The sequence below is a fragment of the Topomyia yanbarensis genome, chromosome 3 (genome assembly GCF_030247195.1).
Source record: "Topomyia yanbarensis strain Yona2022 chromosome 3, ASM3024719v1, whole genome shotgun sequence".
NCBI lineage: Eukaryota > Metazoa > Arthropoda > Insecta > Diptera > Culicidae > Topomyia > Topomyia yanbarensis.
In genome coordinates, this window is record NC_080672.1 from 343,483,082 (window position 1) to 343,506,483 (window position 23,402).

At 40.1% G+C, this 23,402-nt stretch overlaps 1 protein-coding gene across 13 annotated transcripts in view; it reads right to left on the reverse strand.

The window, feature by feature from the left end:
• Positions 1-23,402, reverse strand: part of LOC131690758 (collagen alpha-1(XVIII) chain) — a 1,092,580-nt gene that overhangs the window by 29,538 nt on the left and 1,039,640 nt on the right. For 11 of the 13 annotated variants that reach the window (XM_058976747.1, XM_058976742.1, XM_058976748.1 and 8 more), the window contains 2 exons: positions 11,256-11,270; positions 10,430-10,560 (listed from right to left, as the gene is read on the reverse strand). In XM_058976747.1, coding sequence (XP_058832730.1) covers positions 10,430-10,560; positions 11,256-11,270 — 146 coding nt within the window. The remainder of the gene's footprint in view (positions 1-10,429; positions 10,561-11,255; positions 11,271-23,402) is intronic. The other 2 variants (XM_058976745.1, XM_058976741.1) reach the window with 1 other exon arrangement.

The following is a 23,402-nucleotide window of genomic DNA, read 5'->3' on the forward strand; positions in this document are numbered from 1 at the left end:
TAGAGCAGCACAAAAACACTGCGATGTGCAGAACGACTGCACAAAGAGAAACTTGAAAACGAAAAAGAGTAAGATCTGTGCACCAAGAGCTGCACAATTTCGTTCAAAGAGTCTCCTTGAAGAGCCACTTTTTTGTGCCTCCCCTCGCCAATGGAAAGCAGGTAGGAAGGCGAATCAAACTACAATTCAGATAAAGTTTGATCGGAAGAACGTTTTTAAAATGTTTTTGTTGCCTTCTCTGCGCGTGGGACCAAGATACACACTAAAGTGTCTCTGTATTTCTACTCTTTGTTGTGTGCAGTCATGGAGGAGAATGGACGTATGGGAGGAACACATATCGGAGTGAAGAGGTTTATTGTGAAAGAGAAGAGCGGTGGTTCGCATGAAAAGTGCAAAGAGCGTTTTTTATTCTTCTCTTTATTTGCTCTGAGGTGCATTGAATCCCGGAGACGGTGCACATTTAGGCATTAGAAGTTTTTAAATATTTTTCCGTAAAGGACGGAATCCCAAAGGTATCATCAAACCGTGGTCCAAGAGAATGAATGATGGCAAGGCCCATCTCCGGCGTATTGAGGTTGTGGAGAGCGATCTCTGCGCTTGTGGTGGGGGTTATCGCGATATTAAACATGTTGTCTGGTCGTGCGCTAAGTATTCTAGTACCAGATCTCCGTTAAACGAATCCCTTCGGCCTCGTTTCAGTGCAGTCTGAGATGCTATACCAAATTCGTTACTGATACTTTGTGCATGTATGGGAAATTGGATACTGAGATGATTATGACTTTTATTGGTTCAATTTTCGATAAAAATACACTGAAAAAAATTCAGTTTGAACGAGGAAAAGTTTTTTTCAAATAGATTTTTTTCCTTAAAAGTGTCCAACTTGAATTTTTGTCGGTAGGTAGGGAACATAATTACCTATCTTGGAATAAAATTTCATCTAAATCAAAGATGGTTTTATTTTGTAAATCGATTTTAATATTTTAAAATCGATTTTTTTAGTGTGGGAATCGATGGAGAATTTTTTCAATATTTTTATTCAAAAATTTGACTAATTTTGTGAAAATTACTCCTACAACATTTTTGAAGGATTTGTCATTTTTAGACTATAGCCATTTGAAAAAAAAAAATTGGTAAAAAATGTTTCACCCTTTTCAAAAGACAGTCTAGATCATTCTTGGAAAAACAAAGTATGCAAAGTGGCTTTTTGTGACAATGTTCTCATATACAGAAAGTTTCATTAAAATCGGAGAGGGAAATTCGCCAGTATACATATCAGTCTGATGACTAATGAAATGTAAGTGTATCTTTCCATTATTATTATTATAGTGATATTAAACGGAAAACATCTTTTTTCCGAGGATTAATTATGACATTCTGCTAAGTGGCTCAAAAAGCTTGTTTAAAAAATTATTTATCTATTTACAAGTGGAAACTTTGTTTTTGGTTAAATCAAACACGTTTTCCTTGAATAAACACATCTGCACAATCCATAAATGTATCAATTTCGGATGAATATCTGTCTGTAAAGATTTGAAACTTCCTCGTTCCCTGTAGAAGCGAAAACTTCGACGGAACTACGTCGTGCTGTCGAGTTCCTAAATTGAACGTTAAAGTATACGCAAACCACGGTTCCGAAGGGAAACAAATACAATTCAAACAGCACACAAATCCGCAGCATTTCAAATTTCACCCGTGGGGCGATCAAAAGTTGCCACTTTTCAAATAAATAGCACTTGTTTGTAGAGCGAAGAGAGAACCTCGCGAGCTCACGAAATGGACAAATTCATTTCCATTCGGCACCGGCACCGGCACCGACCGTCTCGTTATATTTTTTTGAGCAACTTTTTATTTCGCCATCGCGTCAGACCATAAAAACATCTGATGGATATGGCGATGAAAATTTTATGACCATCCAATGATCACACGTTTGCCCCCGGTCAGGTATGCTCGGTCGTCGGACTCGGCTAGCGATGAGGACGCCGGAGCCGGAGCCGGGGTGTAGATTGCATAATGTATAGCCGACCGCTCGCTAGATGTCTGTCTCGATCTTGGCCTTTCGCTGGCGGGTGTGGTGATGTGTGTTGGAAAAAAGAACCAGCCAACACAGAACACGGCCAGCGAAGGAATGCGAAAATTGAAATCGCTTCTGCTTCCGCCACTTGGCCGGTTGTGTAGAATTGAATGCTTTCTCAAAATCGTTAGGAACTCTTTGTAGAAAAGGAGTTTTTGGCAAAGCCGGGAAACGAAGGGCAGATGATGATTGCAATCATGCTGCAATTTCGATGAATAATGAAAGTGCACAAATGCATCACTGAAATATTTAAACTCCATTCGGTTTGCAGCAACTCAAGGTGGAAGTGGCACGACTTGCGGAAGCAACTGCAGATTTGTGCCACGTAGGCGACGTGATTGCGCACGGACTACATACTTCGTCGACGTCTTTAGGTAGACGGCCCGCCGCGTATACAATTCATAGTTGCGATAGGTATTATGATTATTTGAGCAAACAAATAATTTAAACAGGGTTTGTTGTGATTGATTGGAATTTTCGGTAGAATTAAACTCTGGAGTATAAAGTTAATAAGTACGATCAAACATGAAATTTCCATACAAAACCTATTCGAATGGATTTCAATTTATTCGCGTTTGAAGGTTCAGTTAACAGATGTATAACGTAAGTCTCTTTGGGAATAATTTCTTCGTAGGTTCGATGATCCCTGAGGCCCCAGAATTAATTAAATTCCAGCAAAATGTTGGATTCCACATATGTCTGAAATGATTTGAATCAACCAAGATTCAAAGGAAAGGTGAAGCTTTCTTATAAAATATGAATTTGTGTGGATTGGAGTTTCGGTTCCGGAGCTACGAGTTGATGGGTGTCATATGCACTGGTACATCTTTTTTTAAAGCTTTTTTCCTGTCCATGGATGAGCGCACGATGATTAGCTTATGAGAACAATAAAAATCCAGCACCAGCAGCACAGATATTCATCAATCTGATTCGAAAGATGTCAAAAGTTCGTTTCAAATTGAATGACGTTAAAAGGTTAGATCATGCACGATAGTCAAAAAATTCTCGACAAATCTCGAAACCCTAAAAATGGGAATGTCAAAAATTGTATTTGAACCGTCAATATAAACGTTTTAACATCAGCAACTTGAAACTAGATTCCCTGAATTAATTACAATTACTACGCTTCAATGCAAATGTTTATTTTTTTGTTCAGTTGTAAAACATTTAAAGTGATAAGAACACACAAAAATTGTAACCACTGTAATAAATGTGTAAATGTAACAATCAATGTACCATATTCATATTAAGGTGGTACTGCATTTAAAATTTGTTGGGAACATTTAAAATTGCGCATTATTTGATACCAACCAACATAGTGGAATATGTCTATGTTGGTTCATGGCAGCTATTTTTTGTACCTACGTAGAATATTGAATATATTCAACTCTACATCAACCGGCAAATTTCCTCCCGAGTAACTTAATCTAAACCGTGCCACACAAACTTTCAATCAGTAAATTCAATTACAACATTTTACGTTCATTTATCAGAACGCGAGGCGACGGTTTTGGCCTAGTCTCGTTGGTCGCGGGATCCGCCAGCCTTCCTTCTAGGTGGAACTGAAGTGTGCTGACTCACCGTATAGCGTCAATCTGGGACCATCCCCGATTAAATGGATGTAACAAAATTGTTACCTTGTTTTAATTTCCACAAGGTTCTACTGTAACGATTTTGTTAGCAAATTTTAAGACTGAGAGAAACAAAAGCAATGAAATTGAAAGACGGATAGGTATTCTAGAGCGAATCAGTTATAAACTTAGAACGGAAAACTAGGACTACGCAGTCAAGTTTATAACTGATTCGCACAAGAATACCTATCCGTCTTTCAATTTCATTGCTTTCGTTTCTCTCAGTCTTAAAATTTGCCGAAAATACCCAACAAAATCGATACAGAAGTAACAAAATTGTACCCGAACGCAATTTCTAGAATAAAGTGTGATATTCATCAGATCTTGTTAGTACGTGAAATATCAAAAACTCACACGGTATCTGTAGATTTTATAGATTTTTGTTAGAACCTTTTAATCGGGTCGTCCCTGCCACCGTACTTGATTGATGTGGAGGCAGATTTCGCTTCGGTCTGCTTATTTGCAGATCCCTGTAAAACTCTGGCAGGCGAAAATCTAATTAGGCGTTTTCAAGCTTCGAACATGCCATTTAGCTCCGGGCACATGTGACACCTAAATCCAACCGGACGGTGATAGGAATCCGGTCCGGTGAATGGTAAATAAGACTTTCAATTGGTGGTTAGGAACGAGATCCGCTGATAATACCGTTTGCGTTCAGAAGGGAATAATGCTGTAGCTAATTTAATTTAATGTTTTTGTCAACTTTCTTAAAAGGAAAAATTTTATATGTAAATCTAATACACATAGATGGCAAAAATGTTACTTGAGTATTCGTAGGATCAATCTCAATAGTTCCGCGAAATGTAACTTTGTCAAGAATGCAATAATTGAGGATCCTTTTTCAAATTAAATTTAACTATCCCATAATTTATTCGAATGTTTTGTTTTGAAATGTAAGAAGTTTGATATAAAACTTTTAAATTAATCAAACGCTTCAGAATACACGGAATGTGTACTAAGCGGCACGACGATGCTACTTAATCTATTCGCTCAAGCTTCCGAACAAATGGCGTCGCCTCTTTTGAGGACCACTTGCCGTATTTTAGTGTTGTCCAGAAGGAGAACAACTTGACAGCTCCTATACATCATTCGTAACCGAGCACTCATTCAGTGTACACACGCGCGTTGTTTGTTGTAATATTACCTTGTGTTGGGCGATATCGGTGCAGGTGTTTATCCCAGCAAGGGCTGGAGTATAAACATTATAAACATTATAAACATTATAAACATTATAAACATTATAAACATTATAAACATTATAAACATTATAAACATTATAAACATTATAAACATTATAAACATTATAAACATTATAAACATTATAAACATTATAAACATTATAAACATTATAAACATTATAAACATTATAAACATTATAAACATTATAAACATTATAAACATTATAAACATTATAAACATTATAAACATTATAAACATTATAAACATTATAAACATTATAAACATTATAAACGTTAAATTGTGTCAGGCAGTGCAGTGCTAAGCAGTTTTCAAACCTGAAAGACGGCTTTGCTTAGACGAACTATAGGGTGATGAGCCTATTTGCTCCATGTTTCTATTATCACCCTACCCATTTGAAGCCGTTGGTCAGAGCAGTGTCTGCCATCTCTGTTTAACGCATTGAGTCAAATGGTAGCGCAACAAAAGGGGCACTCGATTCGAGATTTCATTGTGCTCAAACACGAAAATTTTACTGTTTTCAACGCATTTGTGTTATTATATTGGTTCTTAACAACGAAGCAAAGCGGTTGATGTCAATTTTTACGCATTCCTTTGATTGTAAGGCTTTATTTAATAGAAAGCGAAGTTAAAATTGATTTAATATCTATGAAACATAGAACTGCTCACCAAAAAAATGCATAACTTTCAACATTTGCTAAAAATGTTTTTGCCTTTCTCATTCACACTAAAATTCCTCAATCTAATCCCGACCGGGAGGGCCGAGTGTCATATGCCAGTACCCCACTTTCCCGTATTTTCCTAGAAACAAAAGCATCTTCGTTCAAATACTAAGATTATTTCCTTCCAAAAGAGGTAGAAATTGTAATTTTCTGATTGCTACTTCAAAAGTTATAGCATTTAATGTATTTTTCCTGCATATTTTCCCTTAGCACCAATTTCAAAAAAATTCAAGCGAAGTGGGCGGGGGTCTAAAAATTGTCCAAATGATGTGAAATTTAGCATCTGAGCTTACTTTGACATTTGTCACAATATGAGAGGGGGGGCCTTCGAGAATTAAAAAAAAAAATTTTGCAGTGCCCTACTGGAACACCTATCTGATTCGGAGACAGATGATGTTATGGACGATCCACTTCCCCCAATGTCACACAGCTCCCCCCTCCTTAAGTCAAGGATTACCAGGATGGATTCGCTGGTCCTTGGGTGGTATACTTTTGGCCCAAAAATAAACCGTTAAACAGCATAACTGTTGCATGGGAGCTGACAAAACGTTACTCGGCCGTAACCGAGATTAAAAAGATTCAGTCAGATAAACTGCGCGTAGTCGTTACTGACTTGAAACAGGCCAATGGTATCGTTAGCAATAGCCTTTTTACGCTGGAGTATCGCGTCTACATTCCTTCTCGTGATGTGGAAATCGACGGTGTGGTAAGTGATGCGGGTCCAACTGTCGATGATCTGATGAATGATGGGGTTGGTCGCTTTAAGGACCCTTACCTTCAATCAGTTAAGATTTTGGAGTGCAAGCAATTGCACTCAAAGTCCAACGAAGATGGGAATTACTATCCATCAGACTCGTTTCACGTAACCTTCGCCGGATCTGCACTTCCGAGCTACGTTGAAGTGGGAGGAGCTCGTCTACCTGTGCGGCTGTTTGTACCGCGGGTCATGAATTGTTCCAATTGCAAGTAGCTAGGTCATACGGTCACCTACTGTAGCAACAAGAAACGGTGCGGCAAATATGGGGAACCCCATGCAGGTGATACTTGCAGTGGGCCCACTGAGAAGTGTGTTTACTGTGGGGAGAATCCGCATGCACTTTTGACATGCCCAACGTACAAACTTTGCGCGGATAAACTGAAGCGATCTGCCAAAGATCGTTCCAGTGCTCTTACGCAGAAATGCTCGAAAGAGCTGTTCCACTTATCTCCGAAAACCCATACGCTCTCTTGCCAACTGTCGATAACACCTTGGAAACCATAGGAAAAGACATAATTCAAACTCACTCGAACTTCCACGTAAGGGTCTTAGGTTGTCCCAAACAAGGGTACAAAATAAAAATAATTCATCAAGTGGAAGTGCTGCTACAAATCCGAAGATAATACCTCCTGGTTTTGGGAAATTGAGCTACAACCAGGAGTTCCCAGCATTGCTCCCATTTTACCGTCAGAAACTCAACCTAAAACGGGATTCCTTAAATTTTCTGACATTGTGGGCTGGATATTCACAGCTTTCAGCATTACCGATCCTCTGAAAAGCTTGCTGGTTGGTGGGACAGAGAGTGCTCAGACGTGTACGCGGAGAAAGCTGCCGTGTATAAAACCTTCCGGAACGACGGGTTAGTTGCTAGTTATCGAGTGTACGCAATACTAGAAAAGCGAATGAAAAATTTAATGAAAGCCAAGAAACGCAGTTACTGGCGCCGGTTTGTCGACAGGTTAACAAGAGAAACATCGATGAGCACTCTTTGGGACACGGCCCGACGTATGCAAACCCGAAACAGTAATAACGAGAGCGTGAAATATTCAAACCGTTGGATATTCGATTTCGCCAAGAAGGTTTGTCCGGATTCCGCCCCAGCACATTAATTAATTTAATATGCCTGCCATCCAAATACCAGAAAAACCAGCCTCCGATCACAACTCCTATCGTCCGATTGCAATGCTGTGCTGTATCCGGAAGTTATTCGAAAAAATGATCTTGTTTCGCCTCGACAATTGGGTCGAAACAAATGGCTTCCTGGCTATTAAGAGGGTTTTCGATTCAGTTTCTATCAACATTCTTTATGGAAACTTTCATCAGCATGGTCTTTCACCAATTTTAAATAACTTTTTGCTAAACCTGAAAAACAAATGCATTTCTCGCATGGTGATTTATCGACAACACGATTTAGCTACATGGGCCTTCCCCAGGGCTCATGTCTAAGCCCTCTTCTCTACTAATTTTACGTGAATGACATTGACGAATGTCTTGTCAATTCCTGCACGCTAAGGCGTTTGCAGATGACGGTGTGATGTCTATCACAGGTCCTAAGGCCGTCGACTTGCAAGGACCACTGCAAGATACCTTGGACAATTTGTCTGCTTGGGCTCTCCAGCTGAGTATCGAGTTCTCCACGGAGAAAACTGAGTTGGTTGTTTTTTCTAGGAAGCGTGAGCCGGCGCTACTCCAGTTTCTATTAATGGGTGTAACGATCAATCAGGTCTTCACATTCAAATATCTCGGGGTCTGGTTCGACTGTAAAGATACCTGGGGATGTCATATTAGGTATCTGAAACAGAAGTGCCAACAAAGAATCAATTTTCTCCGTACAATAACCGGAACATGGTGGGGTGCCCATCCAGGAGACCTGATCAGGCTGTACCAAACAACGATACTATCACTTGCGGTGTACGGATGTTTCTGCTTTCGCTCCGCTGCGAACATACACTTCATCAAACTGGAGAGAATCCAGTATCGTTGCTTGCGTATTGCCTTGGGTTGCATGCACTCGACGCATACGATGAGTCTCGAAGTGCTGGCGGGCGCTTTCCCGCTGAAAAATCGATTCTGGGACCTCTCATATCGATTGCTCATTCGATGCGATATTCTGAACCCATTGGTGATTGCAAATTGCGAAAGGCTTGTCGAGTTTAATTCTCAGACCCGATTCATATCCTTGTACTTCGATTGCATGTCCCAGAACATCAATTCATCTTCGTATAACGTTAACCGTGCTTATCTCTTAGATACTTCTGATCTAACTGTATTTTTCGACACATCCATTAAGGAAAAGATTTGTGGAATTCCGGATCACATTCGCCCACAAGTGGTCCCAAATATTTTCTATAATAGATACCATCAAGTCGACTGCGCCAAAATGTTCTACACTGACGGATCAATTCTCGACGGGTCCACAGGCTTCGATATATTCAACGAAAATATTGCTGCTTCATTCAAACTCAATGATCCTGCTTCAATTTACGTCGCAGAATTAGCTGCCATTCAGTATGCTCTCGGGATCATTGATACCCTGCCCTCAGACCATTACTTCATCGTTTCGGATAGTCTCAGCTCCATTGAGGCCATCCGTGCGGCGAAGCCTGGCAAGCATTCACCGTATTTCCTGGAGAAAATACGGAAATATCTGAGTGCTTTATCTGAAAAATTACCTTGGGTTGGGTCCCGTCACATTATTCTATTGCGGGCAATGAGAAGGCGGACTCTTTAGCCAAGGTGGGCGCATTAGAAGGCGACACTTACGAAATACCAATTTGCTTCAATGAATTTTTCAGTATCTATCGTCAGAGGACGCTTGATAGTTGAACAAACTTCATGGAGCAATGGGCATCTGGGACGGTGGCTACATTCCATTATCCTGAAGGTATCAACGAATGCTTGGTTTAAGGGCTTGGATGTGAACCGGGATTTTATTAGTGTCGTACTAATAAAGGCTTATGTCCAACCATTACACATTTCATGCGCATCTCAGTCGTATAGGGCTTGCCGACAGTAATCATTGTGTTTGTGAGAACGGCTATCACGACATCGAGCATGTTGTTTGGCTGTGAGAAAAGTACTGTGTTGCCAGGTCCCAACTAATAGATTTCCTTCTAGCCCGAGGTAGATCACCCTATGTGTCAGTCCGGGACGTCCTGGCAAACCGTGACCATCCCTATATTTTTCTTATCTGTATCTTTTTGAAAATTATTGATGTCTAAGTTTAATGCATTTTCCCCTCTCTCATTCACAGTAGAACCTCACCAACCTATCCCTGTATCTACAATATGGAATTGCTTCACGAGTCTTTGATGCATACCCTCCTTGATAACCGAATAACAGAACATCATGACACATGTCACAAGAACATCATGACAGCATCGGAGTGCCAATAATCATCCGAAATATCGACCCTCTCCTCACTCCTGCGATTACAGGATGGAAACCACTACAATAAAGTGTGCATATCCTCTACAATCATCAACCAGCCAACGAGAATGTAAATTTTACAAAATTTTACAATATGTATCCCACTTCCTACCTTTTTTCTTTACTAACATAAAATGGGAACAAGCCGCCCCTAAATATGGCTTTCTCTTCTCCCACTAACACTTGCGATGTACCTTAAAAAATGAATTATCGGCCTCGTTAAGCTACCGTATTTGGGCCTAAATATAGTTAGTTATATATATAAAAAAAGAATACAAATTGTGTCTCTATTTTTGGGAGCTGCCGTCAATCCGGCGCTAGCTTACTTCTGTCACTAAGTTAGTGTCGGATTCTGACGAGACGAAGTCGAAACGCAAATTCCATAACCAAGTGCTAAAACTTTTTAGTGATAATATTTTTGTCATTTTTTTCACGATATTCATCTGGATTTGGTTTTGCAATGGCAGAAACTACCGAAAAATGTTTGGGAAATTGTGACTATCACGCCTGCTCCTTCAAAAATTTCGAAAAGGGTCCCCATATCGATAGGTTAGTCATATGTAGTAATACCTAACAGCAAATAAATTACATACAAAAATTTAACTCAGCCCAAACCACTTACCTCGCTGAAAGGAACGCCCGGAACGTCCCCAGGAGACCGGCCCGCCGTGCTTGCCGGTAGCATGCGAAATCTGCTCCTCGGATGCCCTGCAAATCGCCCGTGTACGGTTCGTTAAGTGCCGCCATTCGCAACTGTGGAATACGTAATAAGGATGCGATCAGAGGTTTGTATTGTTTGATTTTTTTTGTTGCTTTAGTGTGTCTTATCTCGGTAGATTTGCCGCACTGTTGACGCCAGAAATCCCGCTTGTTCAGGTTAATGGATAGAGTACCATTTCCTATCTATTGATCAGTCGGCAGCGGAAGCAGATTTCTGTCGTCAGCGTGTGCAATCGCGGAAGGTCACAAGCTAACTGCTAACAGGGTGGTGAGTGGTAAGACACAGAAAGGAAGCGCAAAGAATTGAAAAAGTAATCAAATTATCATAAAAATAAAATTCTTACAAAGGCAAAGTGGGCTCTTCTACAAACGGGCAAGCAGAGATGGTGTGGAAGGGGGGATAAACTCAGAACCAAAGAGAGAAATGCAAAACCAAATTTTTCTGCAAACAAAACAAATTCGATTCGTGATATTAAAGCAATGTTGAAGATACGCTTTAAAGTATGTTTGAGCTCTTGTGGTGGTATTTTATTTTTCTCAACATCTCGGTCTGATGAAAACGATGAGTCGAATGCCGAAAACAGCATTTCGTTGCACGTTCAATCAAAATGAAAACATTCTCTATCTGTTGGGACCAAATAATAAGCTCGGGTAGTTTGAATGTCGGGGAACAGGTTGAATTTTTAGTGATGGGTAGGGGGGAGGGGAAAGCAAATGAAGATCTTTACCATCTTGGGATACCACTGCACAGTTTCCACACACGTTCCAATGGGTTTCACACACACGAAAGAGTGTTGGTTTTTTTTTGGTGCATTTTTTAACCGAGGATCAAAGGTTAGATTGAGAAGACATAGAAACGAGAAACAAGAATGCTATTGATAAGAGAAAGTTTTTTTCCTTCTTCCACAAAAAGTTAACGGAAATCGGTGCTGTAAAAACGAGGATAAAATGGGTGATAAAACGGCGAAGCGGCGGTGGGCGGGAATCGTTATCTGGAAGCGTAATTGCGGGAATTCAATTATTTTAATCGTGATTCTAATGACGGTGCGAGAATTAAAAAAAAAGACATTCGATTTTATGTTTCGAGGATGGGTTGGTTGCTTGCTGATGGTGAATAGGAAAGTGCCAAGAAATGATTTTTTTTTGAGTGCTTGGCTTTCTTGAATGATTTTTTGCTGATGGTGCAGAAGACGATGCTATCGCGGTTTCTTCGGGGCGATGGTTGTGAAATGGCGGAAACATAATCGTAATTGATCGGTCATAATTATAAGTGAAGCCAGGCAGGGTTAGTTTCTCGGCAGACCTCATTGTTTGTGGGCTGGTGAGTAAAAAGAAATTCTTAAGTGGTGATGAAACGAGATAATATAAAATCTAACGGGGGCGCATTATTATGAGTGAATGGATTCGTGCAGAGAATGTTTGAAATTTACTTTGAGCAAAATTTTCCAATCGAGTAATGAACAATTCAGTTTATGTTCGTGACAGGGTTTAGATAATGTCGAAACTTTCATGTTATTATCTTTTAATTAATGAGGTAATGGTTTTCAAAACTGTAGAAGCTTCTCCAGTTATAGGCCTCGACGGAAATCGTTCCGTTTTGCGACTAGTGCCGACCTTGAATAGACATCCAGCTCAACGTGGCGTAGCTGATTACATTATCGTAGAGAACTAAATAAAAGCACTGAGAACTGACATACAAGTAAAGTTTTCAACTTGTGTAAGAAATAAAACTGTCGCTTTGAAATGACAACAGCAAGTAGCAACTTGCCACTGGTCGGCGCTACGATCGGCCAGCAATTGCTATACGGCACTTGTGTGCAAGCTTGAATACAATGGTGATTCACGCATGCGAACCCGTATGCCATGGTGATTTTCTACGTATTTTCATATGATACGTGTCCAGAGTCACATTAGTGCGTCTTTACTGTTATGTGTCCACGTTGTCACGCTTCTACCGTGTGCAAGCCTCGACTATTGCGCAACCCTGCATATCTGTAGTTACTATATTCATAGTAAGGCAGACACAAAAGCAGCAAAACTGGCAGCTCTTGTTTCTGGAGCACTGGCACCTCATGCTAATGTTCAAGCTCTAGCTTAATAGTTTCTCTTTTGATGTCGTGAGTAAGAACTTTATATGTACGTATAGCGAAACGAATTCGACAACAAACCATCCTCTCGGTATTACAGAAATTAATATTGTTTATTTTTTTTCTATCTTTGTTAAGACAAGGAAAGAGTAAAATATTTGTCACCATAATCACAATACCTTTTCAATGTACATACAAAGAGAACATGTTATGTGACGTCATGCTCGATTGGTTCCGACATTTGACATGTTCAATTGGCTCCGCTCAGTGTCCCCGCCTAACTATCAATATAGTAAGTATATGCGTATCGCGCTTAGCCCGGGTTGATCTAAGAGAAGACAATCGCGTAGCTAATTTGATCCAGTCCAAACCTCAATATTGAACCAGCTTCTGATTGGTCGTTTTGGTAGTCAAGAGCGTTCATAATATGTACAAACGGGATGAAAACCAGTGCTGCTGAATTTATTCTGCCAATTTTTCATACACGTCAACATTTCAAACAAATTGAATAAAGGTCCAGAATGACGATATAGCTACGTGTATTGTCAAGAGAGACATGCATAAAAAATATTTCTTAAAAGTGATTCGTATTGTGAATTCTCGAATGAGATGCGATCTCTGAGGTTCAATTATTTTCAGGAATTGTGAAAAGTATGCAAATAAAATCTGGCAACGATGAACGCTTGTTGTCTTTAGATTTACGGCAGGGCCTAGTACAGAAAAGCAAAGAAGAAGAGCAAGAAGCCTGTTGTCGTCTCTTCTCTTAGAGGTTGATAGTTTAATCGCTGTCATAAAACTGATGAGTCAGGAAGTAGGAAAATAGTCCGTGGATAAGATTACAAGCAAGTGTGAAACATTTAAGTTAAGTAAGGTAATCTCAGGATATATGGAAATAATTACGGTAACTATGGTAACCCAAAGCTAAAATGATACAATGAATTACACTACGATTATTTTTGTAATGATTGAGTAATGCACACAATTACACAATTATACCATTTCCACCCGTTGGCAATTTCCAATACGTTATTAAATTTGTTTATGTACGATCAGTCGGAATAATCGGTCAGGCCAAGTCGAACTATACGATCAAAACGGTCGGGAAAATCGGTCAAAGTGGGCGATCCGAAAGATGCAATTGGTGGTCACGGAAGATCTCGAGGCTAAATGTGCCATGGGGAAGATACGGATAATATGGCCTGGCGAGGTGTCATGATTGCTTGAAATGGCATCATTTTGAATGTGTTACGCAGGGGATCCAGCATTTCCCAAGGAGTTGTGCCAAATGCGAAGTAGTAAAAGGAATCCAGGATACAAATTCGACTGGGAGCATCCCTCTTCACAGAGATGGTAATTTCACAAAGCAATTGCCCGAGTCGACTATAAATGTGCCTATCAACTTCTCCAAAGCAGCACCTTTTGTATAATATCAAGTAAGTTGACGCCCTATTACCAGTTCAATCATCCGGAACAGTTAGATCGAGCAATACGAGCAAGGAGAATCAATTTGCAGCCGTAAGATCGTTACTGTGCAAGTGGGTGGCATGCAAAATAACCCCTCGGAGGCAAATGCATCGAAAGCTTCATGGGTTCCATCTAGTCGTTTATCTTAAGTCTTAGCAAGCTACAGTAACTGGAGGATTTTCGGAATATCGAGCGATTGCAGCGGAAAAAATATGAAAAGAAAAAGGCTTTCCTGGAACTAAAGTATCAATTGCTTGGACAAGCGATGAATGGCAGCAGTTCAGTCAACGGTGTTTCGGAAGATAAGCTAAAGAACTGGTTGGTAATCCGAAGTGAGCATGAGTACCCGTCAGATCCGGAAGTTCAAGAACAATTCGATCTGAACAGACATTCTAGCAAGATACTACAAGACAGCTACCACTCGTCGCTATCAGAACCAAATCCTCCGGAACCATTTCCAGTGCCAAGATCGTTGTTATCTTATTCTATTGACCAAGAGATTGCATTGAATTAAACTTTTCAGCTAGAGCATGGTTCGATCCGAAATGGTTGGACACCGGTTCCGATCATAGGCTACCAACGTAAAGTTTCGATTGCATAACACCTACGTTCGCAATATTAGTACCGGGCGTGAATCCAACTCAGGGAGAGTTTCTTCCCACGATCTTCTCAACCGACACAAGCTTTTGTAACACGGACTTCCCTACCAATACGGATCCCTACCAATACCAGATCGTCAATTTCCACGATTCGATCCAATGCATCTGGCAAATAATGTCAACGGGATTATGCCTACGCTTAATATATCGTTCGGACAACCGGAGGTGGTCGTGAATTCAATGATATCAAAGATTAACTACCTTCTTACGTTGAGAGAGGACAAATTGTGGATTTCGCCGTCATCATAGATAACTTTTGTGCGTCATTTGATGCGTGTTAGCTCCAAGACTACTTTTCCAATGTAACGTTTCATTACCAACTAGTCAGTAAGCTGGCGTCATCAATAAAACTTAGCTGGGCACAATATAGACGGTCACTTCCGATGATTAATCTATCATCTTTCATAAGCTGGTTGTACTCGTTGGTGGAAGCTGCTAGTACTGTCACCTTTCCAAACATCGGTCCCGAACCCAAATACGTTCGAATCGAGTGAAGTGCAACCAAAAAGGCAAACCGCACCTCAACGCACATTCCGAAGGACCTTCTCTGGATTTTCGTTCGGCAGTACCATCGAAATCGGCGAAGATGGTAGATGATAGCTGCCTGGTATGCAAAGAGAACTGCAAATCAATCGCTACCGTTCGGGATCTAGTGTTATGTAGCAGATGTTTACGCCAACATAAAGAAGTATGTCAAGCTAAGATATGCGGAAGAAATGGTTTGGAGCTCAAACACAACGAAACGCTGCACAAGGACCAGAAGCGTGTTCCTTTGAATATTTCTGCTAGTGACATGAAGTTGGACCGACTTCGAACCATTTTTCGCCGAAACCGGAAACTAGTTCATCGGAGCATGGATGTATAGGAGCTACTTCTCCCATCATAAACACTCAACGTAGAGTATCTTGTTTCTGTATCTGCTAATCACTTCATTTCAAGACCATGGATCATGATTGGCATCAAGGATCAACACCTGAGCTTGGTACAAAAGAACCGTGAAAACACAAAAACTAATAGCTGTTAAAACTCATCTGGGATGGACAGTCTGCAGAGAAAGCAACCAAGAAAATTTTGCAAACATAGTGCACTCAGTTTTCCACGAGTGCGCCCGTGAATCACAGACAGATGAGGAGCTACACAAAGCAATGAAGGGCTACTTTACAATAGAAAGTTTTGGAGTTCCACGGCCAAAGAAGACTCTCCTCTCAATGGAAGTAGAGCAAGATAGGTCTATACTTGAAACCCGAACCCGACCGATACGAAACGAGTCTGCCGTGGCGACACGAGAGCGTTCGTCTAGCAGATGGCTATCCCACTGCTCTGCACCGGTTACAATGCCTTCAAAAGCGAATGGACAGGGATCCACAACTCGCCGAAGCTCTCAATCAGAGCTCTTTACAAAGGGATATGCAAGGATTCTTTTCGATGAAGAAAAAAACCATTCCTCTGGTGTGGTACTTGCATATATTCCCGGTTACAAATATAAACAAATCCGGAAAAATTCGTATGGTTTGGGATGTGGCAGCAGCATCATACGCTGTCTTACTCAATTCAGTCTTGTTGGAATGTCTCGATCAGCTTAGTGATCTTTTCAACATATTGATCCAATTTCGTGAAGGCCGGATCGCACTCACGGGTCACGCATATGAAATGATCCTGCCAGTACGCATGTGAGCTGACGAACAACAATGCTAGCGTTTACTCTGGTACCACAAGAATGGTAAAATCGTTGTATACGTTTTTTCAGGTGAAGACGTTTGGAGCTTGTTGCTCTCCTAGCAGGGCTCAGTTCATAAATAACCTGAATGTCGAGCGCTTCAAAGCAGAGCAGTTGAGGTGATGCAGAAGCGCCACTACGTCGACGATATGCTAGTTAGTGTTGACACAGAACAGGAGGCGATTCAGCTCACACAGCAAGTGAAACGAGTATATGCTGAAGGTGGATTCCAGATCCGTAATTGGATTAGTAACTCTAAACAGGTCGTTCACGCATTAGTACAGAAACAAATTGAGGAAAAGAACCTCGATCTGTCGCCAGAGCTATCTACAGAAAAAGTTCTTGCCATGTGGCGGTGTACTGATTCGAATTCTATCATCTACAAAGATGTATGGAATCGCTACGACCCAGCGCCGTTGGAACGTGACCTGCGTCCAACAAAGAGGCAAATGCTACGCGTTCTTGTGTCCATGTTAGACCCGCTTGGATTTGTCGTCCATTTTCTTATCTACTTGAAAATTCTGCTTCCAGAACTCTGGCGCTCCGGAATCGACTGGGACGACCAAATCGATGATGTTCTTTTCAAGAAATCGTAAACTTGGCTTCAAGGGCAAGTTGAACGAATCAGCCTTTCTCAGTGCTATCTGAGCCGAATTTCTTCTAGAAATGATGATGTTCAGCTCCACGAATCGCTCGCTCAGTTTTCGAAACCCCCGTGTCCGTATCTCTCGAAAAACTGTCTGATCAGATTCACAGGATATTCTTTGTTGGATCAAATCAGATCACCGCGGTTATTCGCAGTTTTCTTTCATTTCGAGTCAGCGAGATCCGGGAAACAACAGATATTTATTTTATTTATTTATTTATGTTTATTACCTTCACCAACAGACCCCTTGGTCCCAATGGTGGTTTCTTAAACTAATTACATTTTAAAATTGCCAACATTTTCGCTTTTATCGCATTCCGCGTCCGGTTGAAGTCAAAGGCCGTCGCCACACTGTTAAAAATTCGCAGGAGTCCGATAACAGCGCTCTGGCAACCATAGTTGGTTCTTCTGAACGGAACTCGCAGAAGAGAGTTATTACGTAGAGCTCGAACGCGGGCTTGTAGATCCAGACGTCCGAGGATTGTAGGGCAATTCACTCTGGCAGAGAGTAAGTCCGAGACGAACAAGGCTCGAGAGCAGTCCCTCCGAATGCTGAGTGTATCGACGTGTATTAGCTGGCTACGTTTTTTTTATTTCGATTATAGAGGTTTTAACCTTAAGGTCATTCGCCTCTTCGGGTTAGAAAAATCTCTTATGAAAAATTTCTAACCCTATGTGCGGGGTCGGGACTCGAACCCAGGTGCGCTGCGTACAAGGCAATCCATTTACCAACTACGCTACACCCATCCCCAGCTGGCTACGGTTTTCATAGCTCGGCAGTTGAAATCTGTTTCGCCATGGGAGATGCCGAAGGGCGAAGCGTATGAACCGGCGTTGGACAGCCTCGATTCTGTCAATCCCGTTGTGGTAGTACGTATTCTAAACAGCAGAACAATATTCTAACGTTGAGCGGACCAACGCGCAGTAAAGTGATTTAAGACAGCATACGTCCCTGAAGTTCGCTATTCGGAAGATGAACACAAGCTGTCGTGATGCCTTATCCACGATATATGAAGTATGTGGGTGAATGTTAGTGCCGAATCTATGATGACTCCGAGATCCTTGATGTGAGAGTGTCTTGGAATGCTCGAGGCGAAGAAATGGTAGTTAAACTGAGTCGGATGCCGTTTCCGCGTGAACGTAACGATTGGGCATTTGCTCGGGCTTAAAACCATTCTGTTTAGATCACACCACGTACTAAAGCTGTCCAGTTCCCTCTGAAGAAGCTCGGTATCGGTTTTATCCCGTATTTGTTGAAAAAAATTTCATGTCGTCGGCGAAAAAAGGCGAGGTCCTTGTAATGTGAAATTGACGTCATTAAAGTAGAGGAGGAATATTACTGGACCGAGATGGCTTCCTTGTGGTAAGCCGGATGTAGCGAAGAATGGTGCAGATAGACAGTCCTTAATGCTGATTTGGAGTTGCCTTCCATCGAGGTAGGAACGAAACCAGCGCAGAAGTTGTCCATGAATGCCGAGTTTGTCCAGCTTCGCTATTGCGATATCATGGTTGATTTTGTCGAATGACGCAGATAGATCCATGTAAATAGCATCGGTTTGCAATCCGTCAGCGAATCCATCCATTACATATGTTGTGAACGAGAGCAGGTTTGTCGTTGTCGATCGTTTAGGCATGAAACCGTGTTGGTCATCTGCAATGTAGTGTTTGCAGTGAAACAAAATAGGATCTAACACAACCAGCTCGAACAGTTTTGATACGGCACTTAAACACGAGATTCCCCGATAACTGTCAATGTTCGATTTGTTTCCTTTTTTATGAACTGGAAACATGTGCACTGCTTCACTGGATGAGTGAATGGAGTTACGTTCCTACGGACTTGAACGTAGCAGACAGCTCAGGCAAGTGTCTGTATCTGACAAAAAATGTTGCCCAAATCTAGTCAAGAGTCAAAAAACAACGCCCAAGTGTTGACAAACTTCGTCGGAACAGTGCAGTGGTACAAGTGAAATACTTCTCTACTTGGAACCGATTAGTCAAGAACGTAGCACTAGTTCAGTGTAGTTTCCGAACAACTGCAAATCGAACTGTGGACCTCTCATCAATACCGAAATATTGTTCGCTGTTTCTTTTATTATTCGTCAAGCACAATGGGAACCCTTTCCTGATAAAAAAGCCATGCTTAAAAAACAACAGAATCTGGAACAATTTTCAATGCCTGTTGCTGAAACAAGTCCTATTCACCAAAAGTCGCCGTGGTTGGACCAGCACGCAATACTGAGAATGGGTGGCCGCTTTGCCACCTGTGATTATGCTACCGAAGATGCAAAACATCCGATTATACTTCCCTGTGACCACCATACTTACAAATTGATTATTGCACATTACCATCAAAGGTACCACCACCGAAATCACGAGACCGTTATCAACGAAGTTGGGCAGATATATGGAGTTACCAAACTTCGAATGACCTATGCCAGGGCGAGGAAAGACTATCAGCGCTGTAAGAACGATTGAATAGATCCACGAGTACCAATCATTGCTGATCTGCATGGCTGAATGTCTTCACATGCCCCTTCACGCATGCTGGCGTCGACTTTTTCGGCCTGTACGAGCGAAGAGTAAAGAAGCGATGGGGTATGCTGCCACCTGCCTTACAATCCGTGCGATTCACGTCGAAATTGTGAGCTCTCGCAACACAGATTCGTGCATTATGCCACTACTGAATTTCATCCTACGCACGGGTCAACCGAGAACCTTCTACAGTGATCGTGCTTATCTTACTACCCACTCGGGCTAAAAGTGTATCGCTGGCTCTGATGGCAGTTTAACGAATTGTGGTATATTATACATAAAAACAGCTTAATATATGTTATGTTCATTAAAATTGCATATGACATCACGTGCGGGGAATTGGTTAAAGATGTAGCAAATATCATGGAGTAAACCCATTCCATACCATCATAATAAAAGTGTCGTCAGTGCCGAAAGAAGTTCCGCGATATCACAAAATTGCCGAAACACATATCAGGCCAAACCAGTCCTGTTCCAAGTCGAATCACTGCACAGTGGTCAAAATGAGCAATTTCATGCCTTTAATTATTTTGCGGCTAAACCATAAGGTTTTGACTTTTGGTGACTTAGGACAAGTTTTTGGAGTTATTAAGACAGATTTTCAGAAGTAGACAACCATGTTCCAAAATGAAATGTAAAGGCATTTTTGAAATGTACTGGAAGGAGATAGACAGTTTGAGTCTTCAGAAAAGTCGCAGACAATGTTATTTTTAGTAATTCAACTGAAGATACTAACTCCCTATCTACAGCCGTTTCGTTGTTATGAGAAGTTTTCCAATGAACCCCATAAAATCAGTTTATTTAAAATAACTTTTGTCGTATTCATTTCTCTACAACAATGTTCTTCACAATGTTTTAGATATTGTAAAAACCCACAACTTTGTTGAATATTTTAAGACGATTCGATGTTTATAGAAAGAGTTAGAGCTGTTTCTTTGATTAAAAATAATATCAAAAATATGCAAATGAAATAATGTTATCTTGAAAGTACTAACAATCTACTACAAAATCCTAAAGGAGTGGTTAGTATCTGTTAGTATCCAAGAATGTTATAAAAGAATGAAACGGCGAGCATTTGAGTTTTTTCTTCAGCGCTATCTGGCTTCATTTTATTCAACCATTTTATATGCACTGTATTCAAAATTATTTTAGTTATTATAATCAATTAATGATTTATTGTAAAAGTAATACCATAATTTAACAAAAAGTGCTCGTAGTTGCAGTGGAAATTGTGTGAAGAAGTACTGTACAATAATTGGTCCAGTAGATTCTGAGTTATGATGCGCACCTATTTTCTTAAAGTCTCCTCTACAGATTCACTCTCAATTATTTTCAATATTTTGCCACGAAAATTAGAGAAATTAAGTTCAAATGCTTCATTATTATATGGAAATTGACTAACGCTTTGTGTATCATCAAAATCTATTAAAAGCAATTTTCACCGAATGGACCTAATCTCTTACCCCCATCGTCGATATTTACATGAATATTTGCTTGGTATATTGTAAACCGTGTATAAGTGCAAAATTGAAATAAAGCAACTTCGATATTCATTGTTCATCGGATGCTTCAATTCTATTTGATCTATATATTACTGACCATAAATTTTATGTTGGACATTCCAGTATGCTTTTAGTTTTTCAAGCATTTTCATGTAGCCGTTTATTAGTTAGCGATTTTGTTTGTCGTCGGAATTGGTAAATGTAACTTGTTGCAGGTTTCGAGTAAAGCCCAGGACGATCCAAATAAAAATTTACATAACAACGCAGACAACAGCTCATCGAAAGAGGATTAGATAACTAGATCATCAACATTCTATTGTAGATCTTTGCTACTTTCCCATTATTTAAGATTGAATAGAATATAAACGCCGTTAGAACTAAAATACTCGCCGTTTCATTTGTACGCAACCTTTTTTGGATACCAACGGATACTAACCATTCCCTCATGACTTTGCAGTAGATTGATAGTACTTTCAAGATAGTACAATATCACTTGCATATTTTTGCAACTTTTTTAGAAAACTGGCTAAGAAATATGACATTTTTAATCAAAGAAACTTCTCTAACTCTTTATATAAGCATCGGAGCGTCTAAAAATATTCAACAAAGTTGTGGCGTTTTACAATATCTAAAACATTGCAGAGAACATTTTTGTAGAGAAATGAATACGACAAAAGTTATTTCTAAAAAACAGATTTTTAAAGGGTGCTAGCGAAAACTTCTCATAACAACGAATCGGCTGTAGATAGAGAGTTAGTATCTTCAGTTGAATTACTTAAAATAATATTCTCGACAACTTTGCTGAAGACTCATACCGTCTATCTTCTTTCAGTAAACAGTTATATTTCAGAAATCTCTAGAATTTACAGCAGGCATTCGAGCTCACAGCACTAGACAAGCCAATCATTTATTATACTCCAGAGTATCCACGAACCTTGGTCAAAGACGCATTTCTTTCATCGGACCTAAGTTATTCAACCAGCTTCCTACTGATTTAAAACAAATAACATGTTTCCAAGCAAAATTGAAACTAATTTTAAAAAATAAAATAGGAGAATTTTTAATATAAACTTCGTTCACCACCAATCGAGCTTATTCTTTTAGTTATAATTGGTTAACTTTTTTTAATAAAAACAATTGATAAATGCATTTTTTCTAGCAATAAGTAATAAATAAATTTAAATTATTATAAGCTTCCTGCAAAGCTACGATGGGACCCTTAAAAGGAGTCTTTTTCGCTGGGTACTGGCCGTAGCTTCTTGTCAAATTTTGTGTTTTGTCGGTCTCGTACTGTTTTTTTTTGTTCTCAGCGTTTCCGCGATTCGTAACTTTGTTTTGTTGTGCTTACCTTTTTTTTGTACGCTGAGAACTACCAGGGGGCTCCGTTTCTGAGCTTTTTGGTGTGGGGATAAGAGGCGGGCTATTAAAAAAAATGCCTTTACACTTCATTTTGGAACATGACCGTCTACTTCAAAAAATCCGCCCTGATAACTCCAAAAACTTGTCTGCAATCACCAAAACTCAAAACCCTATAGTTTAGCCACAAAATAATTAAAGGCATGAATTTGCTCATTTTGACCACTGTGCACTGGTTGAAATTTCAGATGAGACATTGTACGTGTTCATGGAAGCACTGGAAACTCCTTGTTTCATCTTAAATTTCTAAGACCACGAGCTGTTCGTTTCGGATTTGTGACAGAGCTTCCTTGAACGATCTCTCGAGAGCAAAATTTAGTCTTTACAAGGAATGTTTTTCTCTCATAATTTTTAGGAGCAGTAAAAGATATCCCCACATAGGAATCGTCATAGTCACCTGTGTCAAGAGAGCATAACTAATGATTTCTCATGGTGAGTTGCGTAGTTTTTTTTTTAGTATTTTGGCAAAAGAGTGATTGGAGTGTATTTTAACGGAACGTTGCAGATTCCTCACCGTTTGTACGCGGGGATTGGTAATAGATCAAGTGGATTCTCTCCATAATACGAACACTTTTAAGCTTCATGAAAAAGTCAAACTCATAACTCTGCGCAATCGTCAGAAGGCGCTAAACTGGCTTTTCTCCGGAAATAGATTGAAATTAGGTGTCTTTTACAAAGTTGTGTAACATGCCTCTTTCAGTAATTCTTCTTAACATGTCTGTATTCTATCTCTTTACATTTAAAAGTTAGTTTTGGCATGTGATGAAATTTAGAAAGTAAAATTTATAGTCAAATGTTGTCCCATATCTTATTCTATAATTCTTCCAAACATACTATTCAGCTAAACCCTAC